Source organism: Apodemus sylvaticus, chromosome 2, assembly GCF_947179515.1.
Source record: "Apodemus sylvaticus chromosome 2, mApoSyl1.1, whole genome shotgun sequence".
Taxonomy (NCBI): Eukaryota; Metazoa; Chordata; class Mammalia; order Rodentia; family Muridae; genus Apodemus; species Apodemus sylvaticus.
The window spans coordinates 113,442,366-113,467,057 of record NC_067473.1 but is presented as its reverse complement, the minus strand read 5'-3'; the positions used below and the strand labels follow the sequence as shown (position 1 = coordinate 113,467,057).

Below are 24,692 nucleotides of genomic sequence, written 5' to 3'. Positions count from 1 at the left end.
GCCTGGAAGCAGGAGGGGGCAGCGGCCGGGCCGCGGAGCGTGCAGGGGCGAGGGCCGGGCTCAGACCTGCTCCTTGAGTTCATCAATGGTGCTTTCTGCCTGGCTCAGCTCCTCCTGAAGACGTTCCCGCTGCTGCCTCACGACCTCGAGCTCCTGGTTCTTCTTTTCCATGAGTTTCTGGAGCTTCACGTGCTCCTGCTTCTCTGAAGAAGAGAGGTCTCGCATCCTGTGGGGAAGCGGAAGGAGCAACAGAAGGAGTCAGAGAAGATGGAGATGGCAGAAAGCATGTGTGGGTCACAAGTGCTCTGACCCGAGGCAGGAAAGGACAGAGGGAGGAGGGAGGCCTACCTCACCAGGGCGTCCTTCAGGCGGGCGTTCTGCTCCTCCAGCTGCTTGAGCTGGTAGCTTGATGCAGCCCCGTCAGAGCCTGCAAGAGCGACAGTGTGTTCACGCCGGGCCTACTGCACCAGCTGGGCCCTGCTCCTGGTCCCTTACCTTTCTCTTCGATTTCAGCCTTGAGGATCTCCAAGTCTGTGGTGAGCTCATCTACCCGTTCCTTCAGAGCCTCCACCTCCTGCTGCAGAGACTCAGCGCGCTCTTCAGCCATCTCCTTGTCCAGAGTGGCCATCTCGATGGCGTCGGCTGTGTCCGCCATCTCCTCCATGTAGCGCTCCTTTGCCTCCAGCGCCTCCTTGGCTTCCTGGAGGTTAGAAGCGAGTGGAGCAGGCGCAGCGACTCCCACGCTGCCCTTTCTTCCGGGGCACCCTATATTCCAGCCTAGCTCCCGGGTCCCTCCTTCGAGTCCCTCCACCTTGCCAGCACCAGCTTGGCTGGAGTGAGCGAGTGAGGCGCACCTTCCGAGCCTCCTTGAGGCGCCGCTGCAGGTCCGCCTGCTGCTCCTGCATCTTGCTCTTCCATTCCTGCACCTGCTCCAGCTGGATCTTGTGCTTCTCCAGCTCTTTCAGCTTTGCTTTGTCTTCTGAGCGTTTCAGACGCAGGGTCTCCAGCTTCTCCTCCAGGTCCCGGACCTGGGCCCTCAGCCCTTCCTCTTCCTGCCAAGAGGAGGCCCAATGGTTGGTGCACAGCTCCTGCCCCACCCTAACAAAACTGAGCTGAAGCAAAGGTAAGAATGCACTTCCCTAGACAAAGAACCAAGAGCAAGCAAGCGGCATAGGAACATCTAAGAGGAAACCGACCCCGGCAGGCACAAGATACGGAGAGGGTATGGAAGGGCAGAAGGACAGGGAAACCTCACTCCCTCTGATTCCAGGCCTAGGTCTCCCCAACCCTGAAAGAGCACCTAGGCAGGGTACAGAGGTGCCTTGACTGTCCTTACCTTAGAGGGAGAAGGAAGTGGGGGTGCTGCTCCAGGAGAGGTGAGGGCCGGCGTGGGGATGATGGGTGCTGCCAGGGGAGTCTGAGCTGGGGTGCTGGGCTCACTGCTGCTCAGTTCACCGGCTGACGCTGATCCAGAGGGGCCGAGGGAGCTACTGGCCCCGGCCGCCCCAGTGCTGGCTGGGCGAGTGGGCTATTCAGAGGGCAAGAGTGGGCCACAAAGAAAACAGAACCCGGGAGTGTGGGAGGAAGGGGGGGCAAGGGAAGGAGGCAGAGGAGAGAAAGACAGAGAGTGTGTATGAAAGCACAGTGGGACCAAAGGCGGGGTGGGGGACAATGGCAGAGTTGAAAAGTAGCAGTGACAAAGGACAGTGGACAAGAAGAAGAGAGGACAGAGACAGAAGATTATAAGGTTCCGCCCTTGGCACTGTGTCCACATTCCTCCCCATCTAACCTAACCTTCAGACACGCTCTCCCTCCCCAGAAGTCCCCTCTGTGGCCCAATTGTGATCATTCTAGCAACTTCTTAATACTCCCATTCCCATGACGCTGGGTGCATGCCCAACTCCCCCAGCAGAGAGGAGTGTCTCAATGTCATTCCCAGCAGCAAAGAACAGATCAGAGACTGTTCCCAACTGTCCTGTTCTCACAGAGGGCGGGGCCGAAAGGGTGGAGTCAGTTTGCTCTCCCAAGGCCTCCCCAGTCTCCACTGCTTTGGTCTATGTTAACAGATCCTATGGTTCCTGGGCGGAGACGGAACCGCACCGACTACTCTCCAAGCAAGGTAAGCAGAGCCGACCCCTCACCTCCTCCCCCAGGACAAAGCTTAACCAAGAAACAGTACCCAGGCCCCTGGTGAGGCTGGAGGGGGGCAGCTTTCAGGACGCCACAAACCCTGGGGTAGACAGTGCTGCCCGGTGATGTTGAACCCCAGACTACACACAAATGCTCCCACCCCTCCCCAGGCAGCCAGAGCACTCACTTCTTTTAATCCCACCTTCCAAGCTGACCAAAGCCTGTCTTGATTAGCCCTAAGCCCTCTTACTGCTCTTCCATACTCAATGTACTGGCTAAGATGGCCTCTCAAGCATTAGAAGTTGTCGGGCCTGGAGAGATGTCAGAAGAGTACCGGCCGCTCTTCCAGGGGACCCAGGTTTGATTCCCAGCACTCACATGGCAACTCCCAAAACAACTGACGCCTTTCTTTCGGCCTCAGAGGGCACACATGACATACATACATACATGCAGGCAACACTCATACACATAAAAAAAGAAATTAGAAATCAGTTTCCCAGGGAGTCCAGCCTCAAGTTCCTCTTCCCTCGCTACACTGCAACCAACATTTACTGCTAGCATGCATGCCCACATACATGCACATGCCTGAACCATATGCACTCAGCGGTGGCTTGCAGAGACCTGCTTGCTCTCACCTTGGGCCGTCGAGTTGTGGTCTGGACAAGCAACAGGAGCCAGAAGAGGAGAAGTCAGGAAAGAGAGGAGCACGGCAGGAGGACAGAGGGAGCAATGAGAGCAGAAGCAGCAATGGACCAGGCTAGCCCACCAACCCCGTCCCACTGCCTCCCACGGGATCACTGGACCTGCTCCAGGCTCATCTCCCGCTGCCCTGTCCCCACCCTCATGTCTACCCAACCCTTGTCGGCCTCCTCACTTCTCCAGACCCCTGCAGCTCCCATAAGTCTGGCCCCTAGGCTGAGCCACAGGAAACCAAAGGCAGCAGCTGGTGAGCAGGCCCCAGAGAGCATCCTTCTGTGAGCAATCTCTGCCGCTCCAGACTGGGGTCCCCACCCAGCCACCTCTCCCAAGGACTTTCCCAAGTCAGCTTCTTCCTTCAAGTGCTAGACTCTAGAGAGGACACCCTAGGACCCGGCCTGGTGACAGGGGTGCAGACACCCAGAAATGGGAGCTCAGACCACTAAGAGAGAGCAGGGTTCCTCCCCTCCCTCAGTCCTCTCCCCCCACCCCCCCAGGTCCAGGTCTTGCAGCAGGCTCCCTCCTGAGGCAGAGGGCTCAGGTGTCAGTACTATGAATACTGCATTAGTAAAAGCCCACAGCTCAGCAAAGTAACCCTCCCAGCTGGGGAGTGGGGTGGGCAGAAACCCTTAGGAACCACTCTTCCCAAAGCAACCAGGAGGCCCCTGGGTTACTCCAAAGTGGCTAAGGGGCAATTAGCTCCAACTCCCAGAGGCTTGCTGCCTGTGCCTGAGGCTCTAGCCAGACAAGATTCGGCTTGAGTTCTGTTTTCTGCAGACACTGAGTCCAAGATGGCCAAGCTCCACCCTCTGCTCAGGACTAATTCACCACAGCTGTGGATCAAAAACTATTCTAGGGTCTGCATCCTGCCCTGGTAAACTCCCTAGCACAAACTCTGGAGAAGCGGGATGCTGGGAGAAGCAGCATAAGTCACTCCAGCCAAGGTTGGTAAGTAGGCCTGCTTCAGGACTCATGCAGCTGGCCTGCTGCCTCAGGCTGGACCCCAGGACACCCTCCCAGCCCTGACTGCAGTGGGGACTGCCTGAAGCCCAACCCTATGAGGCCACTGGGTAAATGGCCTGGTACAGACTCAATCAGAGTCCAAAGCAGGTAGATCAAGGAACATAAATGTCCAGGGTGGGGCACAGTAGTGACACACACCTCTCCCACCCCCTCCCCTTCATCCTTACCCTCCTCCCCCTGCCAGGTAGACTGATGAAGTCAATCAGCCCCCACCCCCACCCCAGCAGCCAGCTTCCATCGCCCTGGCAACCCAGCGGCAGGACCAGAGCAAGCAAGAGTACCTTTCGGGCTGTCGGTGCCTGTCTCATCATTGCAGAAAACCACAGAAAGCAAGCAGAGGAAAGAGAGGGAGGGACAGAGGAGGGCAGACAAACACAGGGAGGAAAGAGAGACGAAGGGAGGGAGGGAAAGGCGGCGGAGACAGGAGATTAGTGCATCAAATCCCAACAATGCAGCCTTAGCTTCCGGGCAGGCAAAGGCGGCTGCGGCGACACAGGCCCTGGCAGGTGCACAGCAGGACAGCGGGCGACTGCGAGCTCCAGCAGGCTCCGGAGCCTTGCCTGGCCCGGGTCGTCAGCTTAGGCTGACGGCAGTCTCAGTGGCCGCAACAGCAGCAGCAGCAGCAGCAGCAGCTCCACCTGACGTCATGCACCCACCCTCCTCAGCTCCATGGGGGTGGAGCTACCAGTCCTAGGTCACCTAGCAACCACCCAGAACTGGATGGCTCCGCCTTCTCCTGAGGATACAAAGTCCTGCGCAAAGCTGCCCTTCCTCTCTGTCCCATCACCACGTTCTGGCATCGCGCTCCTCTTCTCCTCTACCTTCAAGACGCTGCTCCCAAAAGCTGGGCCAGGGACCATTGCAGAAATGGCACGTATGGAGGCAGGGGATTAGTGAACAGGGGCAGAGGGCCCGCCGGCCCCATCAATCTATCTCATAGTTATACTCTGGCCCCTGAAAAGCCCATCACGCCCACTTCTCTTGCACACACTGGTGAAACCCTTAGGCTTCTTATCAGGAACACAGTCAGAGCACCCCTCCAGCACCCACTCCAGCTCTGAAGAGCACACAGTGGTTAAGGAACCTTGGGACATGGCAGTGGCACCAGCAACAGCTATAATGACAGTGTTGGGCTCTTCTCTCCTCTCCAAGCTCGAGATGAAAGTCTACGTCTAAAGGGCTTTCTGGAAAGAGTAGGTATTTTTTGAGACACCCACGTTTTCTCCTGACTCCCTCTCAAAACACTGGTTTTGGGGAGCTAGGGGCCCAGAGGCTAAGAGCCTTGGCTGCTTTTACGGAGGACTGCTTCAATTCCAAGCACCTGCGTGGTGACTTACAACCAACCATCTTGTACCTCCAGTCCCAGAGGGCTCCATCACTCTCCTCTGGCCTCCATGAGCCCAGTTCAGATCTAGTATACAGGCATACATGCAAGTAAAACACTCACACCCATAAATACACACACACTGGTTTTTGCTCTGGACCTAGCTGTTCTGTGTGGGATGAGAGGAGGAACCCTGGCTAAATGACCTGCCTGGACTGAACCATCGGGAGCTGGGGGTGAGGGTGTGTGTGAGAGACTGGATTGAGCAGGGAACACTTTTTGGCATAGGCAGTTGAGGCCGGCTGTCACACTTCACTAGGACATGGGCATTGCTTAGACCCCCACCAGGGCCATGGCAGCCTGTAGCCAGGGCTCTTCCGGCTCACGCTGCAGGTCATGTTCTTCTCTATTCAGGGATCTGAGGTGAAACTGGAGCACCAACCACCACACAATACTCAAGGGATAAAGCGAGTCAAGTGTCTGCAATGTGCCCAGCCTCCTCTGCAGCATTATCTGCCTTAGAATCCCATTCCTACCCAGACCAGGACCCAGGATCAAAACCAAGGCCTAGCACGTGGCCTCTACCATGGTAAGACTTCCAAGGCTTTTCAATGCCCACACAGAGCTGAAAGGCAGTTTCCTCCCCCTCCCGTGGTCCCCATCCAGAAGTTTCCCATGCAACATCAGGAAGGCCTGAGACAGGCTGGCAACAAAGGACTCCCAGTACTGCGCTCACAGCTCAGACAGGCACATGCAGGGCACAAAGATCTTGTGCAGAGGCCCAAGGCAAGGGCTGGTGTGGGGAAGTGGTCATGGCAGCAATCTAAGTGTTTAAAGTCCATGGTGAGGAGCTGGGCATGATGGTGCCCACCTATAATCCCAGCACAAGGAAGGTGAGGCAGGAAGACTGCCACAGGTTCTAGGCTAGCCTGGTCTACATAGTGAATTCCAGACTAGCCTGAGCTACAAAGTGAGACCCTCTCAAAAGACCTAAAGAAAAGTCTGTGGAAGAGAGGGGGTGGGACAGGCAAGATCCTGGGGAAAAGGGCGTGTGTCAAGGGTGGCAGTGACAGCCATCGGGCAGAGTAAGGGGGGTCTCCACGGCAGCACTGACTCGATGGGCAGGCAGGCACCATTTCGACCCCCTCCTAGCACAGCCATTCTACACACTTTCCTCAGCTCCAGTCCTCCAGGATGTCCTCCCCCCACCAAGCCTGGCTAAGTGGGAAGGCCTTACAGCAGCTGCAGCTGAGATTTACTGTCAGACACTGGAGTCTAACTGGGGGCCGAGAGCAGGAAGAGCTGTCTCGAACGAGTGCTGCTTTGCTTTGGTCCCTGAGCCTGACGGCCTCAGCTTCCTCCAAGGAAGCTTTGGAAGACAAACTGCCATTTCCTCTGGCCATCCCAGCCCCATGGTTACACACACACATGCAGCAGTGAGGGTGGGGGCATGCAAGGGGGGGGGGGCTCACTGCCCACCCACCGCCCAGACACAAACAGTAAACACACCACCTTCTTAGGCTTCAGTCCCCGCTGCGTGAGGAGCAGGAAAGGTCAGAGTTAGAGAACAGACTGTCTGGCCTGACAGACATCCTGCGCGTAAGTGTTAACATCAGCTCAGTAACAGGCGCAAGGGACGTTAGGTGAGCATCGAGCCCTGGCAAGGAAGGGCCCCTTGAGGAATGGCTTCTAGGATATTCACCCCTTGGCCCACAAAAGTCAGAGGCCTACCTCCCAAGTCTCCGCAGAAGAGGCAGAGAGCTGGAAAGGGCCATCTGCATGCATCTTACAGCACTATGGACAAAGAGCTGCTTCTCCCCCCCGCCCCACCCTGCCCGAACACCCTCTGGTCCTGGCATCTTGGACACCAGAAGGTAGGAGGCTGGCCACACTCCTGGGTTTAGGCCTGTCCTTCCAGTCCCACTCAGGTCAATCCTATCTGACCCTAAATGTCTAGACTCAACACTTTCTTACGACCTTTATTCTAGCCCTAACCCCAGAAGTGTCCTTCTTGGGGAAGTTAGGCGACTACAAGTAGAACTCGATGCAGACCCACCTACTGCCCCCCTGCCCGCCCGGGCCTCCCTCCTCCTTGTGTTCCTCCCTTCCACTGTCAACCACTCACCAGCTTGCTGGTCTTTGCGGCTGCATCAGCTCCCTCTGTAGAAAGTAAACAACAACAAAATGCATTTATGCTGCGGGAAAGGGGGAAGAGCCCTCTGAGTGGGATGGGAAGGACAGAAGGGAAGAGAGCAGACACCCTGTTATTAGAGGGGTGGGAAACCTGGCTGTGAAGATGCAGTAGTCTGTAACTAGTACCTCTCTTGAGGAGCTTTGAAGCAGAAGAATCAGGAGTCTCTGGGGAGGTAGTGTCTGCTCCATCTTCAAATACTTGGATCTGAGGCCAAAGAACACACTCAGTGCAGTCAGATCACGAAGCCTGCACCATGGGTCCCTGAGCTCCCGGGAAAGCTGGGAGACTCAGTACTTCCCTTGGGCTCCATCTCGCCTTTCTCCCAACCACAGCCTTTCATCCACTTAGGGAAAAGGACACACTAGCAGCACAAGCAACAGATGCCTGTACAAGTACATAGGCGCTACTCACACACACAGGCAGCACACACACACACACACACACACACACACACGCCACGTGCGCACCCAGGCTCGCACCGTGAATTACCTGGGATTGGCGCACGAAGATGCCGTGGCCTTCATCACATGTGAAATACTTCCTTCCCTGGACGGTGCCATCATTTTTGCCTTTTGCTTCATCCAGGATCACACCCACCCATTTGCCAGTGGCAAAGAGTGTGGCTCCAACATAGGCCACAGTGCCGCGGTGGCCCTTCCCAATCACCTCCACGCGGGAGCCTACCCGCACTGGCCGGGCGCTTGCCTCCGAGCTCATCCTGCTGCCACTCGGCGTCTGGAAGAAAGACATAATGCCAACATGCACAGTCAGAAGCTCCAGACAGGGCCCTTCACTGAACCACCACAGTCATGCCTTTAAACTCCATTCTCAAGGTAGAGTGAGCCCACAAACTCCCCTCTGAAAAACATCAGTGACATGTCCAAAACTTCCCCAAAGCCAGGCAAGAGCATCATAGACCTAGGATTTCAATACCCAGGTGGCTGAATCAGGAGGCTAGTCCTGAGTTTGAGGCCAACCTGGGCTATATATATAGTTAAGTTAAAGGCCAGCCTGAGCAACAAAATGAGACCTTGTTTCAATAAATCTTTAGCCGGGCAGTGGTGTCGCATGCCTGTAATCCAAGCACTTGGAAGGCAGAGGCAGGTGGATTTCTGAGTTCGAGGCCAGCCTGGTCTACAGAGTGAGTTCCAGTACAGCCGGGGCTACACAGGGAAACCCTGTCTCGAAACCGCCCCCCCCCCCCCAAAAAAAGTGTGTTTTGATAGCTCACACATGGGATTCCAGCACTTGGGAAGCTTAAGATTACCATGAGCTTGAGCCCAGCCTGGGCTACACGGCGAGCTCTAGGTCATCCGGGCCTACAGTAAGACAAACCTCTAGAAAAAAAGTCTCAAAAATGAACAATAAGAACAATCCTTTTGTTTGTTTGTTTTTTAGAGACAGGGTTTCACTGCGTAGCCCTGGCTGTCTTGAAATTCACTCTGTAGACTAGACTGACCTCAAATTTGGAATTCTGCCTGGCTCTGCCCCCCAAGTGCTGGGATTAAAGGTGTGTGCCACCATCGGCCAGCAATAACAACAAACTTAAAAAACAAAAAAACAAAACAAAAAAAAATTCTAAAATTCTCTAGAATCTACTTGATTTTTTTTTAAATAATTTATACTTAAACTGTGTAACAAATTAGGACGTACTGATAGACCACTGACCATCTCCTTATGGCTGCTTCTAGGGTGTGCTGCCTCCAAGGAAAGGACATAAGAACAAGCAAATAACGCAATTCAGACCAGGCTCCCCACAGCCCTGTCCCAGGACCAGAGCTGAGAAAGCTAGCCGCTCACGGTGGCCCTCTTCACTGCCCTCGGTCTGCCTGGGATTCAAATGCCTTTCTCCAGCCCCACCACCCTACTCCATCCTTCCTCTTCCTCCTCGTGTGTGTGTGTGTGTGTGTGTGTGTGTGTTCCTTTCAAAATTTCAGACTCTTAGTACTACTGTAGGCTAGTCTGGAACTTGCAGTCCTCCTGCCTCAGCCCCCTGAATGCTGGACTCACAGGCATGCACCAGCATGTCCGCCTAGGCTTCTCAGAGGGATTGACCTGCACGGGGACTGCAGGCCCACAGCTGCCATCGTGCCTTGCTGATATGACTACTGCCAGTCCATCTCACACCCCTTGACACTGCTGGATGTTGACTGCAGCCCACTCGCCAGCTCCCCCTCCCGGCCCGTGTCCTGTGTCCTACTGTCTGCTCTCCCCAAGCTCTGCAGGCCATGGTGTCACAAAAAGAACACAAACAAATAAACAAAATACCTCAAATTAGCCCCTTACTATCTTCAAACCCTGCCTAGTAGTTCATCTGGGCAAGCAAAGGTACAAACAGAAACACCGTCCTTGGGTCGCACCCAGATTCTTACATATCCGATGACAGAACACATGAAATTAGGTCCCAGATCAGACCATGATTTGGAAGAAAATCACACCTAAGCCATTTTTAGCAATAGCTGTTCCACAAACCAGAGAGACTGCAGCAAATAAATAAGGCAAGAAAATGTGACCCCCATGGCCCTAAAGACTCCAGGGGGTCCTTCCTGATATCACCCCCAAACACACACACACACACACACACACACACACACATACACACACGGCTTCAGGAGTCCTGCCAGAGCCTTAGAAGTCAACCCCTTCCCAGCTGTGATCCCCAGGCCCCTTTCCTCACAAAGCCCCACCAGTAAGGTAAAGACAGCACTCCTAGGGATGTGGGGACCTCAAACCATACCAGGAACAATGAAGATCTCATGGGCCTGGCAATAAAGGAAACTGCCAGTGATGCCAAGGCTGGACACAAACTCCGAAAAGACCCTCCCACACCTCCCAACACGCCTCTCAGAATCAGGTGGCTCTAACAGTGGATGCAAATCTAATCTCACATAGGAAAGAGCAGAGGCAAACAGCAGGGCATCTAAAAGGGCCTCACAGCAAGGCCTTCTGACCCACAGGCCAGTTCAAAGACACACTGGACCCTCAGAAATCCCTGGCCTCAGAGCCAGCAGGAGTCAGAGGTCAAGTCTGGTAGGGTCTCAGTCAGAACCCGACCGGACACCGGGTTGGGCAGCTTGTCCAGCCCGCCACTGTCAGCCCTCTGAAGGCTGCTCAGAAGCCCAGTGTGAGGACCTCAGCTGAGAGCCAGCCTGCCGCCCCAGCCCCCACACAAGTGATGTCCACAGGCACCGGCCTGCTCCAGCAGCCCTCCCAGGGCCGTCCCATATAGACTGGGGCCACTTACCCGATTGTACACGTGCCTCTTGCTCTGGGCCATGTTGCTCACCGGACTCTACCCCCTCCCCCAGCTAGCCAAAGAGACAGAGAAAAGGCAGAAACCAAGGCAGGAGGGGTCAGGGTGATGGGCCTGCATGGACCGGCTCAGAAGCCGTCAGCCACGGACCTCCCTCCATCCATGGGCCTCCCTCGGAAGGGGCAGGAGCAGTGATGGGACTGAGGAGTAAGTCCCTTCTACTGCCCAAGGATTCCTGAACCCAGAGACACTGAGCCCCGCTTGCCAGCTGATGAGTCTCACTCTGCGCTAGTGCTGCTTTAGACTGTCAGGAAGCGTGCTGGCCTCTGGGTCCTAGTGCTCCCCTCCTTCGCCCGAACCCAGGGATGGGTCAGCAACAAATTCTCAGCACCAGGGCTCTGGAGCCCTGACACTTCTTCCCCACCGGTACCCCTCACTATCACCACCCCCAGCCCCAGAAAGGTCTTCAGCAGGTCCCCAAGCATTAAGTGCCACTTCAAAATGATCAGCTGTTCACAGCCTTCACAAGGACTTCTAACCCCTTCTGTTGCTTTTCTGCGTCACCCTACCAAAAAGATATCTGGACTCAGGTCCAAATCCACATGCCTAGGGTCTCAATTTCCATCTTCCACCGGACCAGATAAACAGTAGAGGAGGGGCAGAAATAGAAGCATGCTCACCCAGACAAAGCCAGTAAGCACCCCAGCTCCCTACCCGGCAACGGCGGAGGATCCCATAGTCACCCTCTCTCCTCTGCTTGTGTCAAGCTAGGCTCTGTCCCCAAGATATCACATTCAAATGGATTATTAAAGGCAGTTTTCACAAGCTAAGCCCTCACTGACCCTGGGCCAAGTCCACTGTGTCTCATCTCCTCCACCCATGGCCTTGTCTTTCAACATCAGACAACAAGCTAACTTATGTTTATAGTTGTGTACCTCACAAAATGCCTTAACTATGCTATACTAACTTCATAACTTAAAAACAAATGGTGTTAATTTAATGGAACTACTAATTCTCGTGAGAGGTTTCCACGCGCTGCCTCATGTATTCCCGGGTCAATGGCTAAGGTCGCACCCCTAGAGCAAAGTTGGCCTGGGGTCTAACCATCCCTGGCTGTTAGCATGGGCCTGATCCTCGAACACAGTGGTCCTCCTTCACTGACAAGACTGCAATTTCTGCCACTCTTTCTTTTTTCTTTTTTCTTGCCTAACACAGGATCACAAAGCACTTCTGGAAGAAGGTGAGACCTCCTGTAAAAACGCCGTAACAGAGCCAGTCACTTTATATACTAGAACCATCTTATCCAGAATATCCTCTTAACCAGAACATTCTCTGTATCGTCACTTCTGTCAGAACCATCATGGCCTTCTTCTCTGCTCCCTGTGGTGTCCAGGTTGCTCTGCCTTCTTTACCCACCCAGCCCACACAGCCATACTAAACCCATTCAGGGTGTCTACAATGCACAGAACACATTTCAACATCACTTTAGGGCTCAGCAGATTGCTCAGTGGGTAAAACAGAAACTGGGGCTAAGTCAGGCGGTGGTGGCGCACGCCTGTAATCCCAGCACTTGGGAGGCAGAGGCAGGTGGATTTCTGAGTTTGAGGCCAGCCTGGTCTACAGAGTGAGCTCCAGGACAGTCAAGACTATAAAGAGAAACCCTGTCTCGAAAAAACAAAAAAGAAAAAAACAAAAATGAAAGAAAGAAAGAAAGAAAGAAAGAAAGAAAGAAAGAAAGAAAGAAAGAAAGAAAGAAAGAAAGAAAGAAGGAAGAAAGAAATTGGGGCTAGAGAGATAGCAATTAAGAGCACTGACTGCTTTTACAAAAAAAAAACAAAACAAAACAAAAAAAACAAAAAAAAAAACCACTGGTTCATCCTAGCACCCACATAGAGTCACAACCACCTTTAATTCCAGTCCTGGGGGGAATCTAATACCCTTTCTAAACTCCAAGGGCATGGTGCACATATGATACACAGACATACATGCAGACAAAACACCCATAAAGCATAAAACTTTTTAAAAAAAATTTAGGACAGGGGTTGGAGAGATGGCTCAGTGGCTAAAGGGTCTTGCTCTTCTCCCTGAGGACCTGAGTTTACTCTGCTACCATGGTTACCAGCAGCCATGCTGTGCTACTCATAACCACACACACACATACACTTTAAAATAAATCCTTTTTAAAAATAAAAATAAGGGGGCTGGAGAGATGGCTCAGAGGTTAAGAGAACTGACTGCTCTTCCAAAGGTCCTGAGTTCAAATCCCAGCAACCACAAGGTGGCTCACAACCATCTGTAATGAAATCTGACTCCCTCTTCTGGAGTGTCTGAAGACAGCTACAGTGTACTTACAGATAATAAACAAATAAATCTTTAAAAAAATAATAAAAAATAATAAAAATAAGGACTAGAGTGATGGCTAAGCTGTTTTAAAATGTCCAGCTCTCACAAAGGGCCTGGGTTTGGTTCCCAGCTCCCACCCCAGGTGGCTCTGGGGAATCTGACCTCTGACCTCCCCATGCACATTGTGTACACGCCCACACACAGTGACACAGCCGTACACATAAAAGCAAATCTTTAAATCTGCCAATAAATGGATACACACACACAGACAGACAGACACACACACACTTTATAAGAACATTTAGGACAGTATCTGTATTATAAGTGCTCAAATAAAACTAGCTATGAACACCACCATCATCATACTGGGTTACGTGGCAATAGCCCAGAGGCAGGCCAGGGATGGCCCAGGCAAGGGAACTGAGCTCAGAGACCCCCCTCCCTGAAGTTACACGGAGAGCACGAAGCCACCCCAGAGCTCGTGGTACTTCCCACTGCACTGCACTGTCCCACGCTCATCTCCAGGCTTCCAGGGCCGAGCTCTGAACTGCACTACTTTCAAACACCAAACGAGCATGAACCTGCAGTCCCAGCACCCAGAAGGCAGTAGGATGTGAGTTCTAGGCCCGCCAGGGCAACACTGTAAAAAAGCCTCCCTGTGCTCTGGGCACGTGGCACATGCATACACACTCCTCCCCGAGAGCTGTTTATTCTACCGCATGGGAATATCTACTTAGTATTATAAGACTCAAGGAAGAGAAAGCACATTTAGGAGGATGAAAACTACAACAGAGTTCCAAAGAAATGCTACCTGGCAGGATAGCAGAGATACATAAACTGTATAAGCAGTAAAAAGTACACAGGAGAAAGGTGAACGGGGCCTTGAGTTACGGAGCCTTCTGTCTGGTGTGGGGCTACACAGAAGCCCTGCTGTAAGTTATGAGTACATGCCGAACAGGGGTCTAAGGTATCTGCTTGGGTTCTTCTGTCAAATTCTAAAGTCTTCTGCAGGAAAGCCCATAGCCTCTCAGTGCAGGGAATCAGGTACTTAATAAGCAAACACGCTGAGGTGCATGAGGAAGTGAGAGGGGTAGGCAGGGAGTTTAACATCAGGCAGGGACAGACAGACTGACAACAGCCATGAGGCCTTGCTCCTGAGCTGTGGGGTGGCATGGTGAGGCTGCTTTAGGAAGATCAAACATGCAGGGTAGAATGGACACAGGTGCAACCTGCAAGGAAAGACAGGATTACAACAGAGCATGCAGCCGGGTGAATGTGGACGAGAAGGGAGGTGGAGGCAGAGGCAGAGACAGAGGCAGAGAGAGGGCCAAAGGAATCCGAGGAGGCCCTGGGACAGATGCTATGCTAGGAAAGACAGCCGGCTGGCACAGGCTCCACATACAGTCCTGGACACAGCTCTGTTCTCCTATTTCCTCACCTGCATGACTCTGGGCAAGATGTTTCACTGACTGAGCCACAGTAACACAACCCACACAAGAAAGGCGTTCTCTATCTCACATGGACGTTCCAAAGAATAAGGACAAGCAGCCGGGAGCTGGAGAGAACCACACTAGACCTTGGAGTACACAGAGAGACTATCTCACAACAAATGCCCAACCCCTAAAAGGTATTACAATGTAAGCAAAGGATCTGTAACAATGCCTGGCACAAACTATGCCCAGTCAGGTATAGGTACCTATGTGTTATCCACACATCAATGATGACCTGCTCACAGCAGAAACTCCAAAGCTGCAATAAATGAATGTAAAAGTCAGCAAATGAGGGGCTACACAGGTGGTTCCGTGGCTAAGGATGCTGGCTGCCACCAATGAGGACCTGAGCTGGTTCCAAAACCTGCACTGTAGGGCTCACAACCACCGACAACCCCAGCTCCAAGAGAGCTGACTCTTCCGGCCTACACACACACACACACACACACACACACACACACACACACACACACACACACACACACATTTATAGAATAACATACAAAATATAATGAGCAAATGAATCAATAAACTGGGAAGATTTTAGGTGTGAATAATAATACCAGAATGGAGGCTAGGGAGACTGTTCGGTGGGGTGAAGTGTCTACCACATCTGTGCGAGGACATGCATCTGCAGTCCCATCCCTATGGAGGCTTGGGAAGCAGAAATCCTCAAGAAACCCCATTATCAAACAAGGTGTAAAGCAAGGACCAACAGTACAAGTTTTCCTCTAATCTCGAGTGTACTGTGGCAGGTGTGTGCCTACATTCACACACACACACAGACACACACACACACACACACTGTATATACACAAAAACATTTAAAAAAACAGAAAAAAAGAGAATCCAAATGTTAATAGAATAGAGAAAGGAAAACTGGGGATGTCCTTTGGGCCTTTTCTGGGGCAAATTTAACTGTGCACACTAAAATGTGTTCCGTCATCTGTTTCCCACGTGGACCTGTGTGAGATCAATACTTGCCAGTGGTTAAGGAATGAGGAGAAAGAAGGCAGGCCTATAAGGACAGCATGAGGAATCTGTGCTAGAACCACTCAGTCACTGCAACAGTGCCCATGTCCCACCTAAGTCACTGCCACGGCTTTACATTGTTAAATACAGGGCGGGGAAGGAACTCTGTAAGGGGAGGTGTAATTTCTATGATTTTAAGCATGAGTGTGTGTGTTCATGTGTGTGTGTGTGTGTGTGTGTGTGTGTATGTTGCTGCAAACTGAACTGTCAACCTCATGTGCATGTTAGACAAGCACTGTACACACTTAACCCTTTTAAAAAACTTTTTATTTCTTTATTTGTGGACATTTTTGGAGGAATGTGGAGGTAAGAGGTCAATACCAGATTACTTTCTCAGTTACTCTCCAAACTCTCACTGAACCTTGAGGCTGCCAATTCTACCTAGAAGAACTAGCCAGCAATCCTGGGAATCCTCCTGCCTTTTCTCTCCAGAGATCACAGATATGCACTCACGTGCCTTATTCTGTTACATGGCTCCTGGGGACCACATCTAGGTAGCCATACTTGCAGGACAAGCATTTTACCAACAGAACCATCTTCCAGGTCTTGTACTATTCATTTTGAGACAAAAATCTCAAAAAGTTGCCCAGGTAGGCCTTGGACTCATAATCTTCCTATCTCAATCTCTCAAGTAGCTAGGACTACAAACCTGAGCCACCAGGCCAGTTTTTCAATGTTATTCCTTATATTTATATGTAATATACTAGTTATTCCAAAATGAATATTTTAAGCAGTGTAGGTTCACTAGAACACTTGCCTGGCACATGACAGCTCCAGGTCCCATGCCCAATCCTGTCAAGAAAAGTGTATAATATTGCCAACAAAACCAAGAAAAGGGCTCTGGGAGATGGCTCAGTAGTTAGTGCTTGGTATATAAGCATGAGGACCTGAGCTCAAATCCCCAGAACTCACTTAAAACCTAGGCATGGCCATGCGTATCTGTAAAGTGGTGTTGGAGTTGGAGGCAGACAGATCTGGAACTTGCTGGGCAGCCAGCCTAACTGAAGGTGGAGGGCATTCTGATTAAGGAGACATCCTAATGTCAACCTCTGGAGTACACACACACACACACACACACACACACTGTGATTAGTCAAGACTGTATTACCTCTACCCATGAATGATACTGAGCCTCGGAGTCTGTCACAAGCCTAGCTACAGCTATACAGGCGCACACTCTTGCCACAGCATTGCTGAGCCCCCAACAGTGTACCATGGACTCCTCACATTCCCTCAGTAGAGTAACAGTCCCTGGATTTCTAATCCACTTTCCTCAACAATATTAAAGACTGCTAAGCTATCTAGAATAGCAGAAGAAGTACTCGGTACCTGGTAACTAAGTAAGTCTCAGAGAATTTTCAGAACAGGGACCTACGCAGCCTGGAGGCAAGGCAAGGAGAGCAGCTGAGGATGAAAGCCGCTTTGCTGCTCCTTGTCTGTCACTTCTACCCGTCTCTCCAGCACCTCAGCGTCCCTCAATATTCAATGCTTTTCCAGGCTCATTCTGCTCTTCAGCAGGGGCTGGTTTGAAACATGAGCAGTCTGACAAGAGGGCCAAAGTGTCTGAAAACACCAGCAAAGAACAAATGTACACGCATGCCTCCTGGAGCTGGGAGCCCGGCAGGGAAAGGTCTACTCCCTCAGGGGGTGCTGACTGGGAGCTCAAGTAAACCCCGCAGTACTTCGTGCACTGTCGTGCACCGAGCTTTTGGTCCTGGTCCTACCCCAATCCATGTCTTTACTGGCTTACGGAGATGAGAAAGCATCCTAAACTGGACTTTCTTTACCTGTCCAGCTTGTTGCCCCAGAAATGTCTGCATCACACTCCCAATCTGGATGGAGTTCCCCCAACTCCCAAAGTGCCCCTCCCTCCAACAAGGACCCAGGGGTTTCCAGGTCCACTTCTGAGATCCAGAAAAGAAGGCTGCAGTTACACAGCGCCCTTCACTTATCCTGACAAAGGAACGTCTGCAGCCCAATACTGAAGAGCAGCAGGCCCACATGTCTAGTTTACAAGCAGCTTCCAGTTTAGCTGTCCCATGAATCAACCAGTGAGATCCTGGCACTAGGACCCAGCAGACAGGGAGCACCGAGACTGCGCTCTACTGAGGTAGATGCACCATTTCACAACTTCAGCAAAAGCCAAGGCAGCCAACAAAGGCTCAGCCACCTCGGCTGTGGCTGTGCCTCTGCAGCTTGGGCAGCTCACCAGCCACTCCTCTGAAGCAGATCATGCCATCCTTTCTTTTTTAAAACCCACGTCATCACTGGATCATAATGGAAATCAATCTCCTCAAACCACCATGCAAAGGCAAAGGCGTATCCATAGCAACCCCAAAAGAAAGGACACAGAGATGCTCCAGTGGCTACAGCAAAAAAAGGTAAGTTTGTTTCTCCTCTATCCATGCATCTACCTCTGCTTGCCAGGGGCAGGCTCTGCTTGCAGATCTCACCCACAACACCCAGTGGGAAAACTCAAGGTGAGCTAAGACCCACCCCGTAACACAGGTATATAGGACGGGGATGACCTCTTGGTCACTGTCTCAGGTGACTGTCTCACCCTGTGATATCTGACAAGCAGCCACCAGTCACTTATCTTTCTAGTCAAGATGCTGGGAAATCGCTCTAGCATTTTGGAATTCCTCTGTGGCAGCAACAGACCCCCCACCTCCCTGCCCACTAAATCTCTCCCTTCTCTGATGCCTTGGGAGAATGACGCCCATTTCTGCAGAGATACTCATCAAAATGATCGCCAGGCCTAACAAAACCCTGTGTGGCTCAACTTGCCTTTCAATAAAGCAGCAATGTTCTGACAGGATTGTTGTGCAAACCGCAGGGGGGCTTGGCAGCTCAAAGCTGGCATGGACCATATAGTGAGTTTCATAGTGACTCCTCTCTCTGTCTCTGTCTCTGTCTCTCTCTCTCTCTCTCTCTCTCACACACACACACACACACACACACACACACACACACACACACGCACAGTCTGAAAGCACTTAAAACCGAGTAAAGCACTCATTAAAAGCCAGCCACTATCATTACGATGAAGGTGAAGCGCCTGTAAGCACAGCCTCCACACACACACACACACACACACACACACAGGCCCGTTCACACTCCTGGGGCTCATCTAAGGCTCCTTCTCCTTCCTCTCATCAACTGCTTCTAGCTTCTCTTACCATATCCAAGCTTCTATCCTGATGGAGCTCACACTGGCCACCTACCGCAAACCTCAGCAAACAGCCTTGCAGAGAAAGGAAACTGAGTCTACTAGGTAAGAATTCTTCTACATCCACTGTTGACTCCTTCTTCCTAAATTCACTCCTCCTCCATTCCTCTCACCTCCTCCTCTGAGGACCTCCATTTCAGACCCTCTGCCGGTTCTCACGAATCACCACAAAAACCTGCCCTGGCCTCTTCAATTCTAGAAACAACTATTTCTAGTCCTTACTGTGTCTTCTGGCGCTGCCACAGAATCTATCCTTCCATTGTCTGCCAAACTGAGTTTGTAACCCTCAGTGCCACCCTGCATCTCCATACTGGTCCACTGGAGTTAGTTATTCTCAAAGTGAAAGTGCCCTGTGACTGTGACATCTCGGATCCCCAACCTACAGATGCACCTGTCCAGCTCATCCTGTGTGGCTCTGGAGCAAATGAAGATGGGGGCTCCCTCCCTGCAAATGTTCTCCTTCCTGACTTCCTGAGCGGCCCTGCTCACAGGCACCCCAGCCTGACTCCCCTGTCTGCTGTCTCCCAGCCTTCTGTAAGTGTGGCTGGAAGAATCTGTCCCTTTTACCAACCACCTTCCTTACCAGCCCTCAGCAGGGATGCTCCCGAAACTCAGATCCACATGTGTGCCTAGCCACAGGACATCACAGAGCACTCAAGTTCAACACACCCCAAACGCGCCTGCCCCTGCCTGTCCCTCAAAGACTTCTCTTCCACACTTTATGATACTGACAGCACGGTCTACCTAAATTAGATAACCAAGTCACCATTAACAACCCCTTCTTATTTGGAGCAGTTAGTCATTACTTGGTTAATTCCGGTGCCACAGCCTCTCTCTGATTCATCTGTCCTCTTCATCTTGCTAGCCTAATTTCAGTTCAGCCTTAGAACCGTCCTGTTATGGTGAGTCCCCCATTACCTCCATTTTAAGTCTCCCAATACCCTGAGTTCAGACTCTACCCCTCCAGCTTCCTTCCATGGTGAGCTTCCCAAAATATAGCCATGCCATCCTCGTTTAAAAACTTCTGTTGCCAACTAGTGAGGTTGCTCAGCAGGGAAATCTACCACCAAATCTAGCAACTTGAGTTTGATTCCCAGGACCAACATGGTGGAAAGACCCAGCTCGTACAAGTTGTGTGTGTGTGTATGTATGTGTGTGTGTGTGTGTGTGTGTCTCTCTCTCTCTCTCTCTCTCTCTCTCACACACACACACACACACACACACACACACACACGCAGAACATATAATTATTTTTTTATTAACCTCACTGTGAACAACAATAAACTCTCCTTTGATGCCAAAGCTCTCCCATTCTGGCCCCTTGGCTCTACTTCAAGCCCTTTGCCCTGCAAATATAAAGGAGTGTCACCAGGACCCCGCTCTTCGTCTGTCACTACTTAGCGCGACAGTCACCTCTTCCCTGAACTTCCACAACTTCTCCCTGTGGAGCCTGTTATTTCCTCTGGGCAGGGCACATAATAGTCAAAAGTTATTGTGCCAGCCAGGCTCCCGGCATAGGACCAGGGCCAGGTCAGAGGAATGACCCCACCTCAGAGCCCACAAGGGCAGAGCTGGAAAGCTGACTCAGTGGTTAAGACAGTGCCTCTGCACAACCACAAAGGCCTAAGTTCAGGCTCTGGCACCCACTAGGAAGCTCCAGCACTGAGGGCTGAAGACAGTGTTTGCTGACTGCTTCAAAAGGCCCATAGTGAGACTGTCTCAAACAAACGGACAAACAAACAAACAAAAGGAGTAAGTCAGAGTGTTAAAGAATGCTACCTTCTTTGACCTCCAGGGACATGCACAGGGACACACACCCAGACACATATGTACAGGTGTCACACCACATTCACACATACCAAAAAACAAAAAAACAAAAAGGGACTGGAGAGAGGGCTCAGTGGTTAACAGCACTGACAGAGGTCCTGAGTTCAATTCCTAGCAACCACATAGTAGCTCACAACCATCTGTAATGGGAACTGAGACCCTCTTCAAAGACAGCTACAGTTTACTCACATACATTAAATAAATATATCTTAAAAAAAAACACATGGTGGGAGAAGTTCACATCTACATGTATACACACAGACCATACACACAGACACACAGACACACAGACACACACACACACATACACACACACACACAGCAGTGCATGAAGCTCTTCCAGATGGGCACCTAGACTCCTTATCCTTCCATGGTAAAGGAACCACAGCCACAGACAGGCTCTAAGTAAAATGCAGATCTTCTGAGAAGGAATGTCCTACAAGGCTCTGAGGGCCCCAAGGCCCCACTCTCTGCTGCAGTGAAGCCCCTGTGAGATAAGAAGGGGCAGGAAAAGGTCAGAATGCACACCTCAACTAATACCACTCAACACCAAAACAAATAGCAATAAGCCAAAGCCAGAATCCCAAGATGGCAAGGTCCTAGGACTTTACATCAGGCAGTCTCTTACCTTGTCCTGGTCCATGGACACACATGCTGATTAGCAAAGATACAGATCACTGGATTGACAGACCAGGGACACAGAGAACCCAGTTTCCATCTCCCCGGATGCACAGACATCTGCCATCCCCTCCATAACCCCCAGCCTCTAAGCAGACGACAGTAACTCCGATCTTTTCTGACCTCCACCTCCAGGCAGCCACGACCACTGCTGGGCCTGTGCAGAGCCTGGTGGCGGCTGCTGGCTGTTGCCGCCTGCGCCCTGCGATTCTCCCAGCCCCTTGACTCCGTCTGCTCAGTTCTCCTCTGTGCCCTCACACCCAGCCAGGCTTCACACAGCACCCGCTCCCTTCCTTTCTCCATTCTTCCTTTCTGCCATTCCATAGCTTTGATGATTAGAGCAAATCATTTCTCCTTTTTGGTGCTTCTTCATCTGCTGCCTGGCCCACCTTACAGGAAATTACATCAAGTGAGCTCATGCCCAAAAAAGCTCTGTGATCTACAGTTGAACATAGAGCCAGGCATTACTGCTCTCATCATCGGTCTAAATCCCCTATTGCATGCAAACCTCTCGGCCTCTCCTCCCCCTCGTCCCACCAGTTTTTACAGCACAGTAAGATGAAGATTTCTCAAACACGACTGTGTTCACACGTCCATCCGCCACCTTCACCGCATCATCTAACTGGGTTTGCTGTGTGCCGTCCCGTCTGCCCCACTGCGGCTGCTCCCAGTGCTTTCTGTAGGCTTGCACAGCAGGCCCACCCTTTAAAGTCCAGCTAGAGCTCCACTATGTACAAACAGAGACAGATTTAAGAACAGATTTTATTAAATGGGATGAAAGAATTAAGCACCACTTTAGTTTGAAGAAAAAAGCTGGGAATATCTGTCATCCGATGCTAGAAGAGTCAATGGTTTCCCTCAGCTTCCTTCAGTGTTTTTGAGACAGGGCCTCTGTAGCTGGGGCTGCCTTGAAACTCACTATGTAGCCCGGACTGTCCCCAATCTCAAAGAAATCTTCCTGTATTTGCCTCTCTGGGGCTAGGATTATAAACAGGTATCACAAGCATGGCTTAAAAGCCAACTTTTGGTTTTATTCTTGTTTAAGTAGCCATGGCTATCCTGGAGTTCAATATGTAGAGTAAGCTAACCTCAAACTCAAGAGATCTACCTGCTTCTGCCTCCTAAGTGTGGAGATTAAAGGTATACGCCACCTCACCTGGTAAGAGTTAACGCTTTTATTTATGTTTTTGAGAGTCTCTCCATATAGCCTGAGCTGTCCAGAAACTCACTCTGTAGACCAGGATGTACTCAAACTCACAGAGTTCACTTACCTCTGCCTCCCAAGTGTTGGGATTAAAGTTGAATACTACAAAACCAGGCTCACTCCTGGTAGCCCCACCTTTAATCCCAGCACTTGGGAGGCAGAGGCAGTCAGATCTCTGAGTTCAAGGCCAGCCTGATCTACAGAGTGTATTCCAGGACAGCCAGGGCTACACAGAGAAACACTTGAGTGTTGTCCAAAGACAACAGCCAAGTTAAGTGTCAGCACACCTGGACAGAGCAGCTTTTCCTCGGTTTAACTCTAAGACATGGTCTAGACAAGGACAGACGCTGCAGGGTGTCTTATGCCAAGAATCCTAGCAACTGGGATGTTCAGGAGAAGCAGGCACTGAAGGCCAGTAGTGGCTATACAGGGGTTTGAGGCCAGCCTCTATGGCATGAGACCCTATTTCAAAGGACATGGGGGGTATGGAGTAGGGAGAGAGAAACATATCTAGTTATTTCCCCATTATTAGAAATGTTCAAGCCAAATTGCAAAATCTGCCAAACTGACAACAGTATCATCCATGGAAGTCAACTACAACAAAAGTGACTGGGATTAGAAGCCCAGCATTGAGACAAGAGGAGGCTAAGAGGTCTTCTTGTCCTAGCTCCTGGAATAAGGGCTGGATAAAGTAACTAACCCAGGGCAGTACTTTTGTTCTACATAGCAGGGAGCAAAATGTGTCTGTCAGCTACGATCTTGTCCCTCAACCAGCATCACCTGGGAACCTGTTACAAATGCAGGCTAGATTAGAGCTATATTTTCACCAGACTCTATTAAACACATACCTCCATTAAAGTAAAAGCCATTGGCATGCACTGCCCTTTTACAATGGTGGGTTTCTACTTCTGGAACTGCATTTCCAAAACTGCACCAGATGTTATGCAGACATGACCAAAAACAAAGTAAGCAAGCAAAAAAAAAAAAAAAAAAAAAAAAAAAAAAAATCCAGTATCTCCCTGCCTACCTGGGGGAAATTAAGCACATACATATACCTAGTAGGAGACTCTTGAGAAATACCTCCACATACTAAAAGTTTTGAAATAGTATGTTGAAAAAACCTGTACCACAAACTTTCACGCATATATAAATATAAAGCACCTTTTACATAATAAAGTAGTGGATCTGAAGAGCTGGTTCAGTGGTTAAGAGCACCTACTGTTCTTACAGAGCACCTGAATTCAGTTACTAGAACTACAACAGGCCATAACTCCAGCTGCAGGGGCCTGATATTTCTGGCCTCTGTAGGGACCTACACTCATACATATTTTCTTTTTTTTTTAGGTTATCCTTATCTGTTTAAATACAGTGCAAGTCAGGCTTTGACCGCACAGTAGGCTAAGAATGCCTATTTCTAACACAGTTCTTCCGTTCCCAGTACCTTAAGTACACCAGGGTACCAAGAGGCCAACAGGCGCTTGTAGCTCTGCGCTGCTGTAAATGAACTTCAGCCTAAAAATCTGCCTCTTTGAAAACAGCAGTTTCGTATCTGTGAGCTTTAGCCGTTGTCCAGCCCACAGTGCCGAGAGATGTGTGTACAAGATGACTACACAAGGATCATTTGCAAGCCTAGTCGGACCCCAGGACAAGGCGTACTCACACATCACACGCATTTCCAGACCCCCACCCCTAAACCCTCTAGGATTAATTTTTGTCTTCGTTTAACACAAATTCCTAACCACGTGCCCACAGAAAGCCAGTGCTGAGTACGGTGTCACAGCAAGCAGGGGCTCACCGCAAATCTGAAGGAGAGTGGGCAAGCCTGGAAGAAGCGCTCGGCGGGGCCCCAGGCCCGCCCTCCCGTCCGGGTGCCACCCACCCTCCAAGCCCACCAAGCCCTAACCCCGAATCCCCGCCAGCTCCGCGCGAGCTTCGGGGCAGCTCAGCAGACAGTTGGCGGGGTCGCCGCCTGCGTACCTGCTGTCAGGGCTCCGCGCCCGGATCGCCCCGCCGCCGCCCGCAGCCCGGGACTTGCCGCCCCGCCCCGCCCCGCCCCACGGACTGCCCCGCGCGCCGCCCGCTCCCGCAGCGATCCCCAAAGCCCTCGGATCCCAGGAAACTCGAGTTCTGTGAGCAGTCTCCTCATTCCTGCAGCCCCGCTCTAGCTGACAAGGTCTCGCCAAGCGAGGCAGAGAAGACACCGATAAGGCACTGAGCTAGACACCTGCGGCAGGGTGCGTGCTTGTATGCATGCGCACGCGCACTACGC

At 51.3% G+C, this 24,692-nt stretch overlaps 1 protein-coding gene across 1 annotated transcript in view; it reads right to left on the bottom strand.

The window, feature by feature from the left end:
• Dctn1 (dynactin subunit 1) overlaps positions 1–24,465 on the bottom strand; it is a 34,018-nt gene extending 9,553 nt beyond the window's left edge. Inside the window, exons 1-9 of the mRNA XM_052174089.1 lie at positions 24,401–24,465; positions 7,857–8,102; positions 7,493–7,571; positions 7,299–7,333; positions 1,337–1,528; positions 855–1,052; positions 496–700; positions 349–427; positions 67–226 (exon numbers count right to left, since the gene is read on the bottom strand). Coding sequence (XP_052030049.1) covers positions 67–226; positions 349–427; positions 496–700; positions 855–1,052; positions 1,337–1,528; positions 7,299–7,333; positions 7,493–7,571; positions 7,857–8,084 — 1,176 coding nt within the window. The 5' untranslated portion in view covers positions 8,085–8,102; positions 24,401–24,465. The remainder of the gene's footprint in view (positions 1–66; positions 227–348; positions 428–495; positions 701–854; positions 1,053–1,336; positions 1,529–7,298; positions 7,334–7,492; positions 7,572–7,856; positions 8,103–24,400) is intronic.
• Between the last annotated feature and the right edge of the window lie 227 nt (positions 24,466–24,692).